Source organism: Chelmon rostratus, chromosome 6 (genome assembly GCF_017976325.1).
Source record: "Chelmon rostratus isolate fCheRos1 chromosome 6, fCheRos1.pri, whole genome shotgun sequence".
NCBI lineage: Eukaryota > Metazoa > Chordata > Actinopteri > Chaetodontiformes > Chaetodontidae > Chelmon > Chelmon rostratus.
The window spans coordinates 11384092-11399516 of NC_055663.1; the positions used below are offsets into that span (position 1 = coordinate 11384092).

The 15425-nt window shown below is 42.4% G+C and overlaps 1 protein-coding gene across 1 annotated transcript; it reads right to left on the reverse strand.

Moving 5' to 3' along the window:
* Positions 1–3981: 3981 nt before the first annotated feature.
* On the reverse strand, positions 3982–12308 carry ehf (ets homologous factor). Its single transcript, XM_041939026.1, has 9 exons — positions 12128–12308; positions 8926–9064; positions 8214–8471; positions 7071–7115; positions 6907–6951; positions 6743–6805; positions 6584–6628; positions 6298–6493; positions 3982–4694 (listed from the first exon to the last, which is right to left on the reverse strand). The coding sequence occupies exons 2-9, from the start codon at positions 8999–9001 to the stop codon at positions 4595–4597; spliced, it is 828 nt and encodes a 275-aa protein (XP_041794960.1). The 5' UTR covers positions 9002–9064; positions 12128–12308; the 3' UTR covers positions 3982–4594.
* Positions 12309–15425: the final 3117 nt, after the last annotated feature.

The following is a 15425-nucleotide window of genomic DNA, read 5'->3' on the forward strand; positions in this document are numbered from 1 at the left end:
CCTGAAAGACCATATAAAATTCCACAATCTGTAAGTGTGTCTGGCTGGGGGAAGGTTTATGTCATGGCTCAAGAACAATGAAAGAAGGCAAATCATCAGCAAAATGTAGAAATGTATTATGTCATGTAAATGTTACACTGTATCTTAATATCCAATCCATCTGAATCTACCCTGATGAAAACAAACAATATAATCTGCTATCTTTTCACTTGCAAGGGGAGAGAATAAGATTCAGGCCAAGATGCAAAATTACTGTGATGTGATATGACTTAATGATACAACAACTCTTCTTTATCATAAATAAATGTGATATTTCTAAGTTACAATTTTGCTTAATTACAATACCTTAAATACAAATGTGCACATTTTTTAACAGAAATGATTTGACATACAACAGAACCACGTGTTTTAAAAATTCACATTTGTATATAAAAAAAGAAAGTATACATGTGCACATATGTATATACTGTATTTGCATATGTTTGCTTTTTGTGACGTCATTTTTTAGATTTTGTGATGATGTGATGTGCTTGGAAACAAGGAAATCCTTGGGTGAGGTACTGGTCAAAAGTACACGGGGGAAACAAAGATTAATGGAAAGTCCAAAAATCCGAGCAGGAAACTGGCTTCATAACAGACTGGCATGACAAGATATCTCTGCATCATCACCAACACTTCCTCGTGTTTTTGTCTCATCACAATACAGAAAAGACCTGGCTGGAAATTACACTTCAGTATCAGCTGTTTATGTGAGCGCGGCGACTTCGGGGATGGTTTTAGTGTAAATGCGTCAGGAGCCGTTTGATTCTGAACTCTTTCAGATTCGTCACATTGGCATTTAAACTTTGGGTATTTTCTTCATTCTACCCTCGCTCACATGTTACTTTTTCGTTCATAGCATCATAAAGTTGTGTGTTATTTCTAACTGCGCAGTGAACTGCGACACAGCACCCCCAAAAAGTGAATCTGCATTTGTGACGGTCCTAATCTGCCCGACTCACAGTTTGGGCTGAATGCCTCACAGGTCCATTTGAGTGTGAAGAGACAGTGATAAGGGGGCCCGATTAGCCGAGGATGTGTATCTGCTGAGAGAACACAATAGCCCCACTGAGCAGGCACGGGACACAGACACCAAATCCCAGCTGGCTGTCTTTATGCCCATGCTCAGGCTATCTTTCATCACTTCCCTGTTCTTCCTCCAGCACATATCTGATTGAATTAATGCACTCCCTTTTTAAATAATAAAATAGCCCTTGCGTGGCTCATTCAAATCTGAAAATTATTTTCTCACAATAACAGATAAAGGCACTTGTGGACAGATATTGCATATTGTTTTTGCCAAAACAAAGGCAGCCATTGTTTCTGTGCAGCCTGTACCTGTACACACATGCTGTTGTCATCTACCTAGACAGCCGTCTGCACCGTTCTTACCATAATAGCTGATGTGCAACAAAAACACTCACCGCCTAAGTGAGACTCATGGATTAAATAGCTCTTCTCTGCAGCATTTGTGTGTTTTTCTTCCTTCCCAGATCTATTACAACCGGTTTGGGTGCATGTTTGCCTTCATGCCATCAGTGCCAGCCACTAGCGCCCTGCAACCGAGGACCTGTCACGCTGGTTTCACGGTGCTTTCCCAAATTTCTGAGAACAATGCACTTCTCTCATTTACAGTTGGTTCTCAGAACCGATGAAGCGATAGGCCTCAGTGAGTCACATGCAGAGCCCCTCACACACGGCGCTGCGTGTGCGGGATCTGATTTGAATCAGGTGTCAGTGGCCGTCAGTGGATCCTCACACGCTGAGGGTATGTAAAGCCTGGGTTTGCATTCACAGGGCGGTGGTCTGTTAGGAAAATCAAGCTCCTGGCTCTTTGTGCTGCAGAGGTTGGATTTGCCTAACTGTTCGCTTATCTCCGCTTAGTTCCATCAAACATGGCACCGTATCACAGCTCGCAGCACATTACTCAGAACTGAAAGTGAGGCTACGTTTCAGATTAGTTTTTTTTTTCTTTTTTCTGCGGCTCTGATGATTAGATGGGCAATTTCATTAATTTCTCAGTTCATCCCATTGTGCTGTTTTAATGCCCATGTGCAATCCATAAAGTCTTAATGGTATGCTAATTGAATGCAATGAGGCATTTGAGGTGAATGGTAAATAATACATAAATCCTCTTCAGAATGCTTTGCCTCATTTGTTTGTGGCTGCTTAACAGTCATGCTTTGCAATGTGGAAGTTCACATTTGAGATATTTATGCTTTACTTTTCCTTTTCATGCCTCTTTCTACATCTACACCGTGACAACTCAGAGGGAAATGTTGTACTTTTTACTGCGCTGCATTTATCTGACAACATCAGTGACTGGTTACTTTACAACTTAAGATTTTTACACACAAAACATATGAAGCGTTTACATGATGGGATGTTTTCTTATGAATTCAACTACCCAACAGTTTACACAAGCACAGCTGAAATGATTTACCCGCTGATCACAAAGTCAGCTGAAACAAAAAATTCATTTGATATCTGTCAATAAAAGTCATTTTTCATTGAAAGACGTTTCATGGTTCCAGCTTTTGCTTTTAATAATTGTAATCGTTTTAATTTATGTTTTAGCAATTGTAATACTACTATTATTAATATATTCTGGATTTTTACAAACCAAACAATCAATCGATTAATGGAGAAAATAATCAGCAAATCGGTTCAGAATGAAAATAATCATTAGTTGAAACAGTTGAAAATGAACTCAACCAGCTGCAGCTGTGAAATCCTGCTGCTACATTAATGCATGAGTAATAATTGAATGATATAAATAATAGTGTAACAGTCACAGGGGACATTTTACCACATGATGAGTATTTTTTGCCTTTAATACTGTGAGTACATGGTCCTGATTATACTAATATACTCACTTTTAAGTCATTTTCAGTGCAGCACTTTACTGAAGTAAAGGATCTGAATACCTCCTCCACCACTTTGCTTCACAGCTATTAAGCCCTACTTCCTGTTATCATATAGGGGTTTAAAACATACCCAGCTCCTCATGAGTGAAGCATCAATCACAGCTGTGTTTGATTTTGTGCACGGTTCAAATCTGAGGTGTATAACATGGGTCATGACAAGTGCTCCTCTAGAGAAACAGCAACGTGCGATTGCTCCATGTGAATAATGTCACATCGCAGAATCAAACAATGGAATATGATGGCAATATAACAATATCGCAATCAGCGGCTCTTAACTCGATCAATCAGGAGCAGTCACTGCTCATATCATCTACTTCATCCAGTCGTCAAATCGCAGCAGACTCCTCCAATCAGAGGCGCTTTCCTGCTGCTGGGAAGAAACGCTCTGCTAATTGTTTACGAGTTCCACCCGATCTGATACGACACCTTTGTGGCTGACGTAACTCTCGATAATGTCGCTTCTCTCAGCTACTTTTAGATGGTGGAAGTGATGCGTGTGAGAGCAGAGTGACAAAACTGAACGGGACGCAGCGGCGGCGCAGTGGGCAAGTTTTCGGAAGCCATCGGGGAAGATAATGACAGAACATGATGTCAATCAATGCCGCTCTATGTAAAGGAGGGCTATAAAAGGCAGATAAATTGAGTGTAGATTAGACAAGGATTTGCTTGTGAACACAGGCTGAAGAAAGGAGCCCTTTATTGACTCTGCTTTTATCTCATTGGCCATCTAGGCCCGGCGCCTATGGCACGCACCGGCCAGCACTTAGCAGTGTGGCATTTCACAACGTGGTGATAAAACAGAATGAGTGCACGGCTTTTCAAAGCCAAGCACGTGGCGGAGGAGTGGGGGCAAAGCTTACGGCTGCCGATCAAAGTCTGGGGATAGACAATATTGATCAAGCAAGACGAGCTGCAATTTGGTTGGTGGATTAGACCCACAATGTTGACTGATATGACCGATCAGAATAATCTATCCTTTATCTCACAACAGTTAGAACTCATGGAATAAAAACAATGACAAGCTTTATTTGTATCAAACATCAACATTTTCACACTTTCTTTCCAGCTCAGAGTAAACATGCAGACAGTTTACCACTCATTTATGCGTTCTGGCACATCATCGTGCTCATGGAAGGCTTTTTTTCATCGTTTCGTGTAGTTTCTCTGCAGTGGTCGAGCATCCTTCCCAAAGGACGCTTCACAGTATAAATGCCAAAACACTCAACATACATACGTATCGGCTTGCCACACGTGTTTCGGATGCTTGCAACATGTGCTCCTTTGGGAAAAAAAAAAAAAAAAATAGAACAGCAGGATTCACAATGTTTTATGTTGGCTGGCAGTGTTTGATTTTCTTATCTGCAGCAGGGTTCTTATGTAAACACGGGTTTGACTGCTCTCAGGCTGGCCTAATAAGCACGTTTTTAATAAGGCGCAGTGAGGAAATCTCAGTGCAGTGTCACAACAAAGGGGGGAATTTAAAAGTGGGGAAAAAACAATGAGGCATGACATACATCAACAATTTGTAAACAGTTCAAACCAATCTTTATCAAAAACAGTCAGTGAAAAGCACAGTGAAACATCACATTTGCGTCCAGCATCAGAGGAAAGATAAATTAGTGAAACTGTCACTTCTCGGACTCCCTCCATCCTCGCGCGTTCCTTCCAAACTTGTAAACGAGTCTGCGTCCGTCTACTCGCTCTAGGATTTCTCTTTTGTAGTAATATCTGTAACAGAGGACACATGAGCTGGCTGGTGAACTCACTTCATAATCCCTGCCCTGCAGACCATCTAAAACGTGTTGGAAATCGTAAATATAATGACGATGATGATGACTAATTGAATTACTGGTGGTTATTTTTCTCTTTTTTCCTCTTTCTCACTACTTAACTTATTGTTCAGTCTTTTGTCTTTTCTGTCTTTTGTATGTCCTTTTTCTTTTTCCTGTGCGAGCACGCAGAGTGCAGCGTCAAACCAGAGTGAAATTCCCTGCATGTGCACACAGACTTGGTCAGTAAAGCCGATTCTGATGTCTGGACCCACACGTCTCAAAAATATGCTCTGAATCAGATGAATTGCAATTTATAGTGTTTTCAATATTTAGAGGATAAATCTGGTGACTCCACCCTACTGACAAGTACTGTCTGTGTATCCTGGCATGGTCACTTGCAGTGTATTTTAAGTGGATCCCACATACACTGAACTGGTGGCATAGCTGCTTACTAACAGGCTGAATCCACAGCTAAAAACAGTCCCTGACAGATGCACAGTTTCCTCCGGTTTGAGTAATGCTCGCAAAAAACTACCCTAACCAGCTGTTTTAGTCTGTTTCTCAGCCTTTGGTGAAAAATGATATGTTTATGTGTGGCCTGAGAGCCACAGAGAGTATTTCGAGAAAGGTGTTTCGCCAGCCTTATCATCGTATCATCACCATGTAAAATTCTGTTTATTTCCCACCGTTATAACGTACATAATTTGTGTAATCCGAATGAACTGATTATTATGCATTTTTTTTAGAGGAAGCTATTGGATTATAGCTGCTATATAATGCTTTAATCAGATAACTCCGCCCTTATGAGGGTGGAGCAATAGATTACTCCTTTTTTCATTCAGTGTCTCAGTATCAGTTTCTCATCTCTATTCTTCAAAATACGTTAGAAATGTCCCCTCAGCCCGATCACATGAATTCAAGTGCAAGAAAAGCTACGTTAGGTTAGTGAGGTAGCTACGCCCCTGCTTTTGTTATTCCTAACACAGAGTATCAGTGTGTTTGGTGATGCCATCAAGCTGCAAATTCCTCTGCTGCACCACAGTAAAAAGCAAATCGGCTTTGCCGTCACAGTGACAATACCTGCGGGCACATTTTGTAGTTCCCAGTGGTTTGCACTACAATGAAATTAAGCTCATTAGATTAGCTCATTTGAATGTAAAGCTGTGACTATTGCAGGAGCCAGGGAGATTTTCTGAGGAGAAGGCCATTTCAGTTCATTTGAGTAAAGCGAGATCGTGCAGCAGTTGAAAAAAACGAGTCCATTCTGGGTAATCAGCGACGGGAAATGGTAAATATGTGTCTTAAAGGCTTGAGTTCACCAGTTATAGATGTGTAAATCTTAATGATGTCACCTAGAAGCGTCTGAAGTTGCTCCAAAGTGCATTTTGTGGTCATTACAGTGCGTTCTTTTCAGTAGCAAGTGCATTGTGAGATGCTTAACTAAATTGGATGAGGAACAAAGCAGTGTGAAATCTCTTCCCCATCACTGATTTTACAAGCTAACACCAAACTAAAGACTGCCCTTATAACTAAGTAACAACCTCTACGCACAGGCGTACCTCATTGCACGGCTTAGTTTCTCATAGGTCATGCTGCTGTTATTCTTCTTCTTGCCCCATAACTGCGCCACCGCCTCCGACTTGAGGAAGCGGAACACCCCCTCCGTCCGATCCTCCCACTTGATCAGGCCTGGGTTTCGCTCCGGGTTCAGCAGAATGTCCCTGATGAACTCCCACAAGTGGGTCCCCCTCGGGTCTGAGGGGAAAGGCAGCGGGTTGAGTGGCAGGAACGAACACATCCTTAAACATCTGTTCCAATGATCAGGAAGGATGATCGATTACTTACTGTGCTTTTTGACCTGGTGAGGACGACTGAACGACCTTTTGATGTCTGAGACAAGCAAATCAAATTATTATGCTTGAATTCTTTTACTCATTTGTACTTATTTTCCTGTCCTATTATAAACCAGACAGTGTGAAGGTGCAGGTGTTGTGGATTCCTCACCAGGGCTAGACGGGGTTGGAGACGCGACAGGTGCGAGGGGGTGAATCGAGGGATCGTAGATTTCTAAGTTAACAGAAGGAAAAAGGAATTATTTCATTTATTTTATTACATGAGTCAGTAATGAAGCATCAGTAGAAATAACACAGCAGGCATATTCACAGTACCTCCGGGTGGGTAGCTGACATCTGGAAATGGACACGAGAAGTCTACTGTAAAGGGACAAAAAAGGAAAGTGGAAGCAGACTTTATCAGGATGGATGATTCACTTTATCTGAACAATCTGTGTTTTTTTTCTTTTCTTGGACGATAACCTGTTTGAGAGACTCACATTCTGGTTTGAGCTCCAGCTGCCCTATATCCACATGGTACTGGCCTGCGCAGGGACGAGAAGGAAGGAGGAAGTGAATTCTTAGCACAAATCTGAGAATTCAATTTGTCAGCAGTGTGCCATATTCAAAGATTGATTATTCCCTTTCGCTTTAACTGTGAGACGTCAGACAGCCATGAGCTAAACCCCTGCTTTAAGTGCTGAAAGCCTCTTCAGGGCCCTATATCGCGTGTTACGCTGTCAGGCAGCCGGAGATCTTCAGATTTAGTAGGACAGTGTTTTACGATTCCCCCAAAACAGGATGGTGCCAAAACATGAACTATTTTCATAAGAAATATTGGTTGAAAAATGACCAACGTACTCTCCTGCTGTGGTTAAAATAAGTACAGCAGAAACAAACATTTTTCAACAGAGAGCAGCAGGAGAAATCTAATCCAAATTTTGACAACCACTGACACTAACAATTTCCACAGCCTTACCCCTCATGGGCTCAGGTTTTTGTTTGGCAGTAATATTTAATGCAGGAAAATGTCACACCTGTTCTGATACACTGAGCTGGGTTCTTGTAGGCAGTTTATAGGAACAAGCAGCATTGTGCTTTAGTTTGGTGTTGGTGAAGTGTTGGAATGAAAGGAGGTTAAACTTGTTGTGCCTGGTCTGCTGCCATAACTGTTTGTTTAAAAAAACCAATAACCACATAATGGCAGACAAGAATTTGAGTCGTTTTATGACTCTAATTTCCTTTGAGTCACGTTCTCTACGCAAGAGCCATAGTCAAAAGCCCGAAGGTGGAGCCGGAGGCCTGTGAACTCCAGTTTCTTTACAAAAACCCCCAAACTCTCATTCAGAAACAGTGTTTGAGCTTGTTTATCAGCTTCACATCCCCTCTGTGCTTTGTTAAGAGACCCACTCTAGCAAGAACAAACAGCAAATCCATCATATCCCTCGCTTTCAGCAGCTCTTTGCCCCTCCACAGCACCATGCAGTGCGACCCCTGACCGGCGCTGTGATCCCTCACCAGCAGCGCTTCAGCAAGACTCTGTTCCAGACCCAACTAAAATCACCCAGCCTCTCCTTTATTAGGACTAATCATCTTCCCTTTTTCCCCATCAGCCCTCCCCCCTCTCAGACTGTCAGACGCACCGCCCCACTTGAGCTCTGTGATGTTGTGGAAGAGAATGGGTCCCACGCTGCCAGCAGCACGGATGAAGTCCTGGTAGCTCAGGCTGCAGAGCTGATGGCCGTCCATATCGAAGCTTTGGAAGGGGAAGGTGGAGGCGTCAATCTGGTGCATGTCCATGACCTGCTGCAGCCACTCCCACACCTGGTACTTAGTCCAGAACTGAGGCGTGGAGTCACGGGGCCACATGCGATTTGTGTAACCCGACATCACGATGGGAACTGCGGATAAACATGAGGGGTTGTGTGTGAAAACACTTTACAAGCTGCATTCATCTGCATCAGTGAATTAATTCTGTTTGCGAATGAATATGCATCTGATGAGGGAAACACGAATTCCTTCACTGGAGGTATCTGTCAGTAATTAATCTGCAGAGCAGTTTACTGAAAGAGCTGCTGAGCTCCTTCTCAGTCAGGAATCCTGAATTCATGCCTTGTGTTTCAGAGCTGCGGGCTCACCAGGTGAGCAATACATCAATATATAATTGTCACATAATTTTCGTTTTTCACTGCAGTTTCACAACCAATGAGAGACCTGAAAACGATGTATTGTCCTGAAGCATTTTAGGATATTATTCAGTCAATTTCATTAACTGAAATACGTCAGTGAAGAGTGCATACGTAATGCCAGGAAGGTATACAGCGGGCCTCATTAAGAGGGTGTTATGAAGCTCACCATCAGGGTAGGAGTTGGTTGGCCCCCAGGTAGAGGTCAGCTGGCTGTCCAGGGTGGTGGATGGAGTTACACTCATACTGTAGCTGCTACACGCTGATGTACCATGGCCCAGGGGCTGAGGCAGGAGAGGGGGGATTTACTGTACGGATGGATCGAAAAGGAAGCAGTAATCGTTAGCACTTTAGGGCATCCAGCGACACACAAAACAAGTATGCGTGAAATATTTTAATGGGTACATTGTGATTTTATATATTCAAATGTAAATTACATAAAAGATAATAATGTGTTGTTTTCTTGAGGACATCAAAGTTGCAATTAATTTTTCATGGATTTTCTGTTTATGCTGTTTATGGTTCATATTTTTCTTTTATACCATAGCCATTCAACATATTTACATTCAGCTATTATTTCTTTATATAGTAGTTTAGATTACTAGAGGCGGAGTCCGCCATCCCTGCACTTGACTCTCACAGGAGGCCGATGCATGCATGCAATCCAGCGCAAATTTTATCTGACAGCCTGGCTGTTCCCGCTGTCTTTACGCCCCATCAGAGCTGTATTAAGTTTCTGCTATGCAAATGCTGCAAGTCCGGCCGCTGCTGCGTCACATTAAAAGACAAAACCAGGGGTGAAACAGGCACAGGAGATGCGACGTCTGTCACAGAAGTAAGCCATAACTGTGATCTGTTTAGTAGCTGTTCAACCAGTGTTTTCTGTATGATCACGCCTTTCTTGCCATTACCATGGCAACCTTGGGTGTCACCAGATCAACGTGGAAAATTTAACGATCAACTTTAAAAGCATAACATCTGACGATTTTGCATCTCAACATCTAAAAACAACCAGACCTTCGTTCTATATTTTGTTGAGTTGTGTATTTCCACTATCCCAAATCTTTCCAAGAGGGTTAAAACCCAGAGAAATCTGTAATTCTATTCGAGCTGATTGCCTGTCAGAGGCCTTTGTCCCCTCTAGTTGCTGTAACTCCCAGGGAAACACCTGAAACACCAGATGATACATCAGAGAGTGAGGAAGGAAGTCAGTGAAGTAGCGGGCTAGCTGCTCTATATATAGTGTCTATAAAGACACTATTGTTCGCTGTTACTGTATTGCTCACCCCTGATGGAGCACGATTATTCACTTTCATCGGCAGTGGCGGTTGTCAACCACGAAGACAACTCCCATGATCCCACACTGCTTCACAACGTCATTCCAGTTTTGTTTTGATTGTGTTCTGTGATTTTAAACTGCTGAAATGAATAGATTCTTTTAATCGAATGTTTTCATCTAGCCGTGCTTGACAATCTATCGACGGGCACTAAAAAAGGTTAACACAAAGGAATACTATGCCAGCACAGTTTATGGGTTGTGTAAGCTGTCCATCGACCTGGGACAGTTGGGTTTTATGCTTTAATGGACGCCTATTTGCACGCGACACAGTGTTTAACTTACATTTAATCTGTTTGTCAGTTCAGTAATCGTGTTTGTTTTGGACTGCTTGTGTGCGTGTCTTTGGTTCAGCAAATGCTCAAAATGCCTTAAGTAAGAGAAGCTGCTGCTGCTTGAGCTACTGATGTTATTATATGTTCCACACTGCTTTTTCATAATTACAACTGCTTGTTTCATTGTGAGCTGATTGAGTGGCTAACATAGGCTGCGCTCCCTGTCACGCTTCACATTTTCAGTTAGTGTTTAAGGGTTTTCAGTGCTGTATACATACAGAGGTAAATAAAGGCATGTTTCAGACTTAACCACAAGTACATTTGCATGCCATGTAAATAAAGCTTGTCAGAATTTCAGCAGCTCCACTGTTTTGCCAGGCAAGAGGCGGAGAAGTGTTGCACACCGCCTATCCGGTTTTATGTTGCTCTATGTGAGTTACATGCAAACTGAAGCCTATGAATGATGCATAAAATGCCACATTGTTACTTATTAGTTTAGTTAATGTTTTATTATTACATGATAACCATTTAGCCAAAAAAAAGCCCCATTCAAGTGGTAACATTTTCCAACATTTAAACAGTTAAACCTGTTTTTGTAAATTGTGTTTTTGTAAGCTGTCAAAGGTCACAATTGTGAGTAAGACCTGTTTCAGATGGACACACACTCTTGACTCAGTGACCAAAGCTTCACCCGTGGCCTGGAAAATCTTGGTCACACCTTTATGGTAGGTTATAAACTCGTCACAGCAAGCCCTGTTACACATTTCAACAGTAAATACCATGTTGCCAGCTAAACACATCTGTGGCACCAAGACAGGCATCTGAATCTCCTTAACGATCTGGCAAATAAGCTTCACAGCAACCTAAAGTCAACATCCTGAATGAGATTTCCCTGGCAGATACAGTAGGTGACACATGCCGTCACGCAAAGGTAGATTAGCTCCTCAGTTGACAATCTGCCATGCGGTGTGTTACCCCTCACTGCCGTCTGCCACTGCCAAGCAGGTGTCTTGTGAACAAGGCGGCAAGCAGTTTATGCCAATGCAAAACTATAGAAGAAGAAACTAGGCATAACAACATAGTTGCAATATCAATCGGTCAACACATTAGCTGGGTCATAGGGAAAAATCTCTCCGCTACACAGGCCTGAGATAAGCCAGGCTTATCTGAAGAAGTTGTGCCACCTGTCTTCAGACTGTTGCTTTCATTTCAGTTGTAGTGGCTTCAGCACTGCAACTAACTAGGTTAGTAGTTTTTCAGCTTTAATTCTGTCCATTTTCGCTGTGTTTTCTCACTTACCCATCTACTGTACATACTGTTTTTGAAGCTTTGTGCCATTCAAGGACACATTTTCAAAATCCTACATTCTTTACAGTCTCTAATTTTCTTGAAAATCTCGGATGGTGTTCAGTGTGACTGCTGTGGTGCTGTGGCACACATACTGGTACAATCTTGGCTTTGACATCGCTCTACGTGATGAAGATTGTTACAACAAGACATGTGTGATAGGTGGAGGTGTAAACACACAGAAAAATGTTTTAAGATTAAAAAAAAAACTTCCATACCTGCACAGGCACCATGAACAGAACACATTCAAAGGCCAATAACATAACATGTTTGTAAAAAAATGCTTAATTATTTTACACTGTGATGGCTTTAAAACACACTGAGCCTATTGGACAAGCCTTCAGTTCAATCACACAGCATTCAGTCATCTTGGAAAGCGCTGCTGGTTGCCCAGCTCCAGTATGGCAGCCTACCAGAGCAGTAGAATGGGCCTGATAGACGTCTCACGCAGATCCACTCCAAACCAGCCTTGAAAGAGATCAATACGGTTTCTGGAGATTCCAACACTCTTGAGGTTCAGGCTTACAGTGAGAGCAGGTGAGTCCCTTTGCTCCCCAGATCTTTGATTGAACAGAAGAAAGCATGCAGGCACACTAGGTGTTGCCCCACCACAATGGGTGTTTTATCCTTCTAACTTCCTTATCCTGCTCCAATTGGCTACCTTGCCACGCTCATACCAGGTAGGTATTTGCATAATGCACACCCACACACCAACAACACCTAACATAACTTTTATATTCCCCATTGGCACCGCTCCCTCAAACACACAAAACACGCGCTCACTCAAGCAGAAAAGCACACACTGGCGAGGAGACACATACACGGGCATGGATTCAAACACTCGCAAGCCTACAGAGGGGATGTTAAGTCATTGTTCATATAGTTGCTTAAAAATAGTGTTTAACCTTCAGAGAAAACTCCCCCTGTGTTATAATGTTGCACAACATTTGTTTTCCTTATTTCATCATGATGAACGAGGCGCTGACAGTTTAGGTAAGAAGCCCTGAGAGGGTTTGTTTCTTTTGCCTCTCTGAGAGTAGCGTGGAAGAAAAACATTAATGTGACTGTAAGTAAATGCCATCACTGGGGTTACACATTTACAAATGTGTCTAATTTTTCTAACACAGTGGCCTCTTTCAGCTCTGAGTTTGCAAACAAAATCCACACTTTGCATCTGTTTGAGGGACGATCACTATTTAGAGCCAGCTTATTTTAGCCTCACCAACAACTATGGATGACCTCAAAAATGTCAAACTCTGATCAGCTCTTAAAATAGCTTCCTCCGGCTGGCATGTGGTGATCTACAGGTGCCTAAGCGGAGACTGACAGATGACTATTAGCTTTGGTATCCGTCCCACAAATACCAGTGAGCATCACACAACGATTACAGCAGTGAAGAATCAAAAGAGGCTTAATTATGTGTGAATCTTTGCCAGCGTTCATATATGTTAAACTATTTTCCTGTCAAGTATCGCGTAGCTCCCTCTGTGACGTTCACAAGATGTGCTGTCTCTGAAGAGGACATCAAATAACATTGCGATGTTACACTGAGCTAAGTCAACGCCAGTGCTGTTATCCAAAAGATAAAATCATGCTTTTGTTTGGATCAGCCATTCTGCTCTGCAAGCCTGCAGCAATAAAGGCAGACGCTAAGTGTGAAGGTGATGATTTTTTCTTCTTTTTTTTTTTCTTTTTCAAATTCCTCAAAACATGTTTGTCCTGTTTTGTTGTTCTTTTCCGGTTCGCATCAGCCAAATGCGGAGCATGTCGCTCCAAATCAAAACCGGATAGATTATACAAACACTACCCATGCAGAAGTAAATGTGTCAAAAAAGCATTTGTATTGAACTTAGTCACCCTTTATATCCGCTGTTGCCCGACGCTGAAAACAATCAGAGGGAGTTCAAACATTCTATTTTTGCTTGACGCCAATTAGGGTTTGGGCAAAATGTAGCATCTTTGATCTGAGATCTAAATCTGATCTGTAGCCTTGTACCATTACAATACCTCTTGGGACCAGAGGCGCTAACAGTATCATGTTGATAATTGAAGTGACTTTGAGCGGGGTTGAACTGTATAATAGGCTGAAGCTGCGAGAAGTCTGACTGAAAGTATGTCAGGTTTCTCTCCGAGCTTCTTCAGCAGAGTCATGTGGAGGGAAACAAGTGATGCTGAACAAATAAACTAATTAAATTGTTCTTATATATATTCTATATATAATATATATAGAACACAATCTCAAGAGGCTCACATTAATGGCCTTTCCTCTTTCTATAGATCCCAGTTATCAACATACTGTCTCAGTTCAATCTCACTCTGTGTGTGTGTGTGTGTGTACGTGTGTGTGTGTGTGTGTGAGTGTGTGTGTGTGTGTGTGTGTGTGTGTGTGTGTGTGAGTGAGAGAGAGAGAGAGGGAGAGAGCAACTTGGACTCCTGCCCACAGCTCAGGCTCAGAGGTAATGAGGGAGTTCAGTGCTAGCATGATTATCTCTGAGAGTTCCACTCATTTCCCCATGCACGCCAGATCGCTACAGTCCTAATGGTAAACCTGACGACTCCCGATCTCACTGCACACCTGATCTCGGCTCTCTGACACCGCCATATCCGCGCCACTTACGACTAAGTCGCCTCTAGCCCTCCCTGCAGCCTGTCTGCTGCCTATTTGTAACGCAGGTGCTATTTTCTGGATTTTTTGCAGCGGTTTCCCATCCTCTTTTTAAAGGGTAAAGTGCCTCCAGGGTGTAATTTGGGACCTAAGGTGCGTTTGGTGCCGTCCCACTGCGAATGCTTGACCAGATTTTATTGCAGTAAGATTAATACGCCCATCAGTGGTGAACTAAAGTCACACTCTTCTCATTATGGCCAACGGTTTGGCCTGCTTCAACTTCCTCTTCTTTCTTTTTACTTTTTTTTGTTCTTTCTCTGTCACACTTTTTTTTTTTCCCGCTGTGTCACAAGGAGAGCAGCATTTGGCATCTCATTTCATGGATCTTCGTTCTGCTTTTTCAGGGTGGATGTGGGTCGACATATGCAGAAGTCCACTGGGGGGAATAGCAAAAGGCAGAGACAGAGTGGGAGAGATCAAAGTCTGTCATATCAACTCCACTCTCTGTGAGTCAGCCTACCAACATCATGAGAGGCAGTGAAGACATCCTCCCAGACACAAGAAAATGTCATCAAAATGCTGGCATTATAGACAGTGTCATCTATTTTTAAATAGAGAGTCAAGTAGAGGCTTATGTCACCATCCAATAATAGCACGCTACTGATCCATCTATAAAGAGGCTTATAGCTTGCTTAGTGGTACTGTGAAATATTAATGCTTTATTTGAGGATGCGGTCAAAAGTTTCCCTTTGACAGGAAAGGCTGTCAAAGCTGTCAGTCAGAAGAAACAGGCGAGACAGGAGGAGGGTACGGCTTGAATGCTCTAATGAACAGGAACTTATTAGCAGGAGTATGTCTATTACTGTCCCACTTGCCTCCCCTCTTTCATTAGCTGCTTATCACGCTGTTAGTGTCTTCTTTAATACTTCACATTTTGATTAGCACGATCCAAGGGGGAAAGAGGGAAAAAATCTTTTTATTAGTGTCAATTACTGCTACAAATGACAATTTCACTGCCTAAATTGTAATTTTTAGATTCCTCCCCGTCAAAGAACAATGGCTGTGTAATTACAGTAATGAGAAGTGCAACAGAAAAATGAATTATT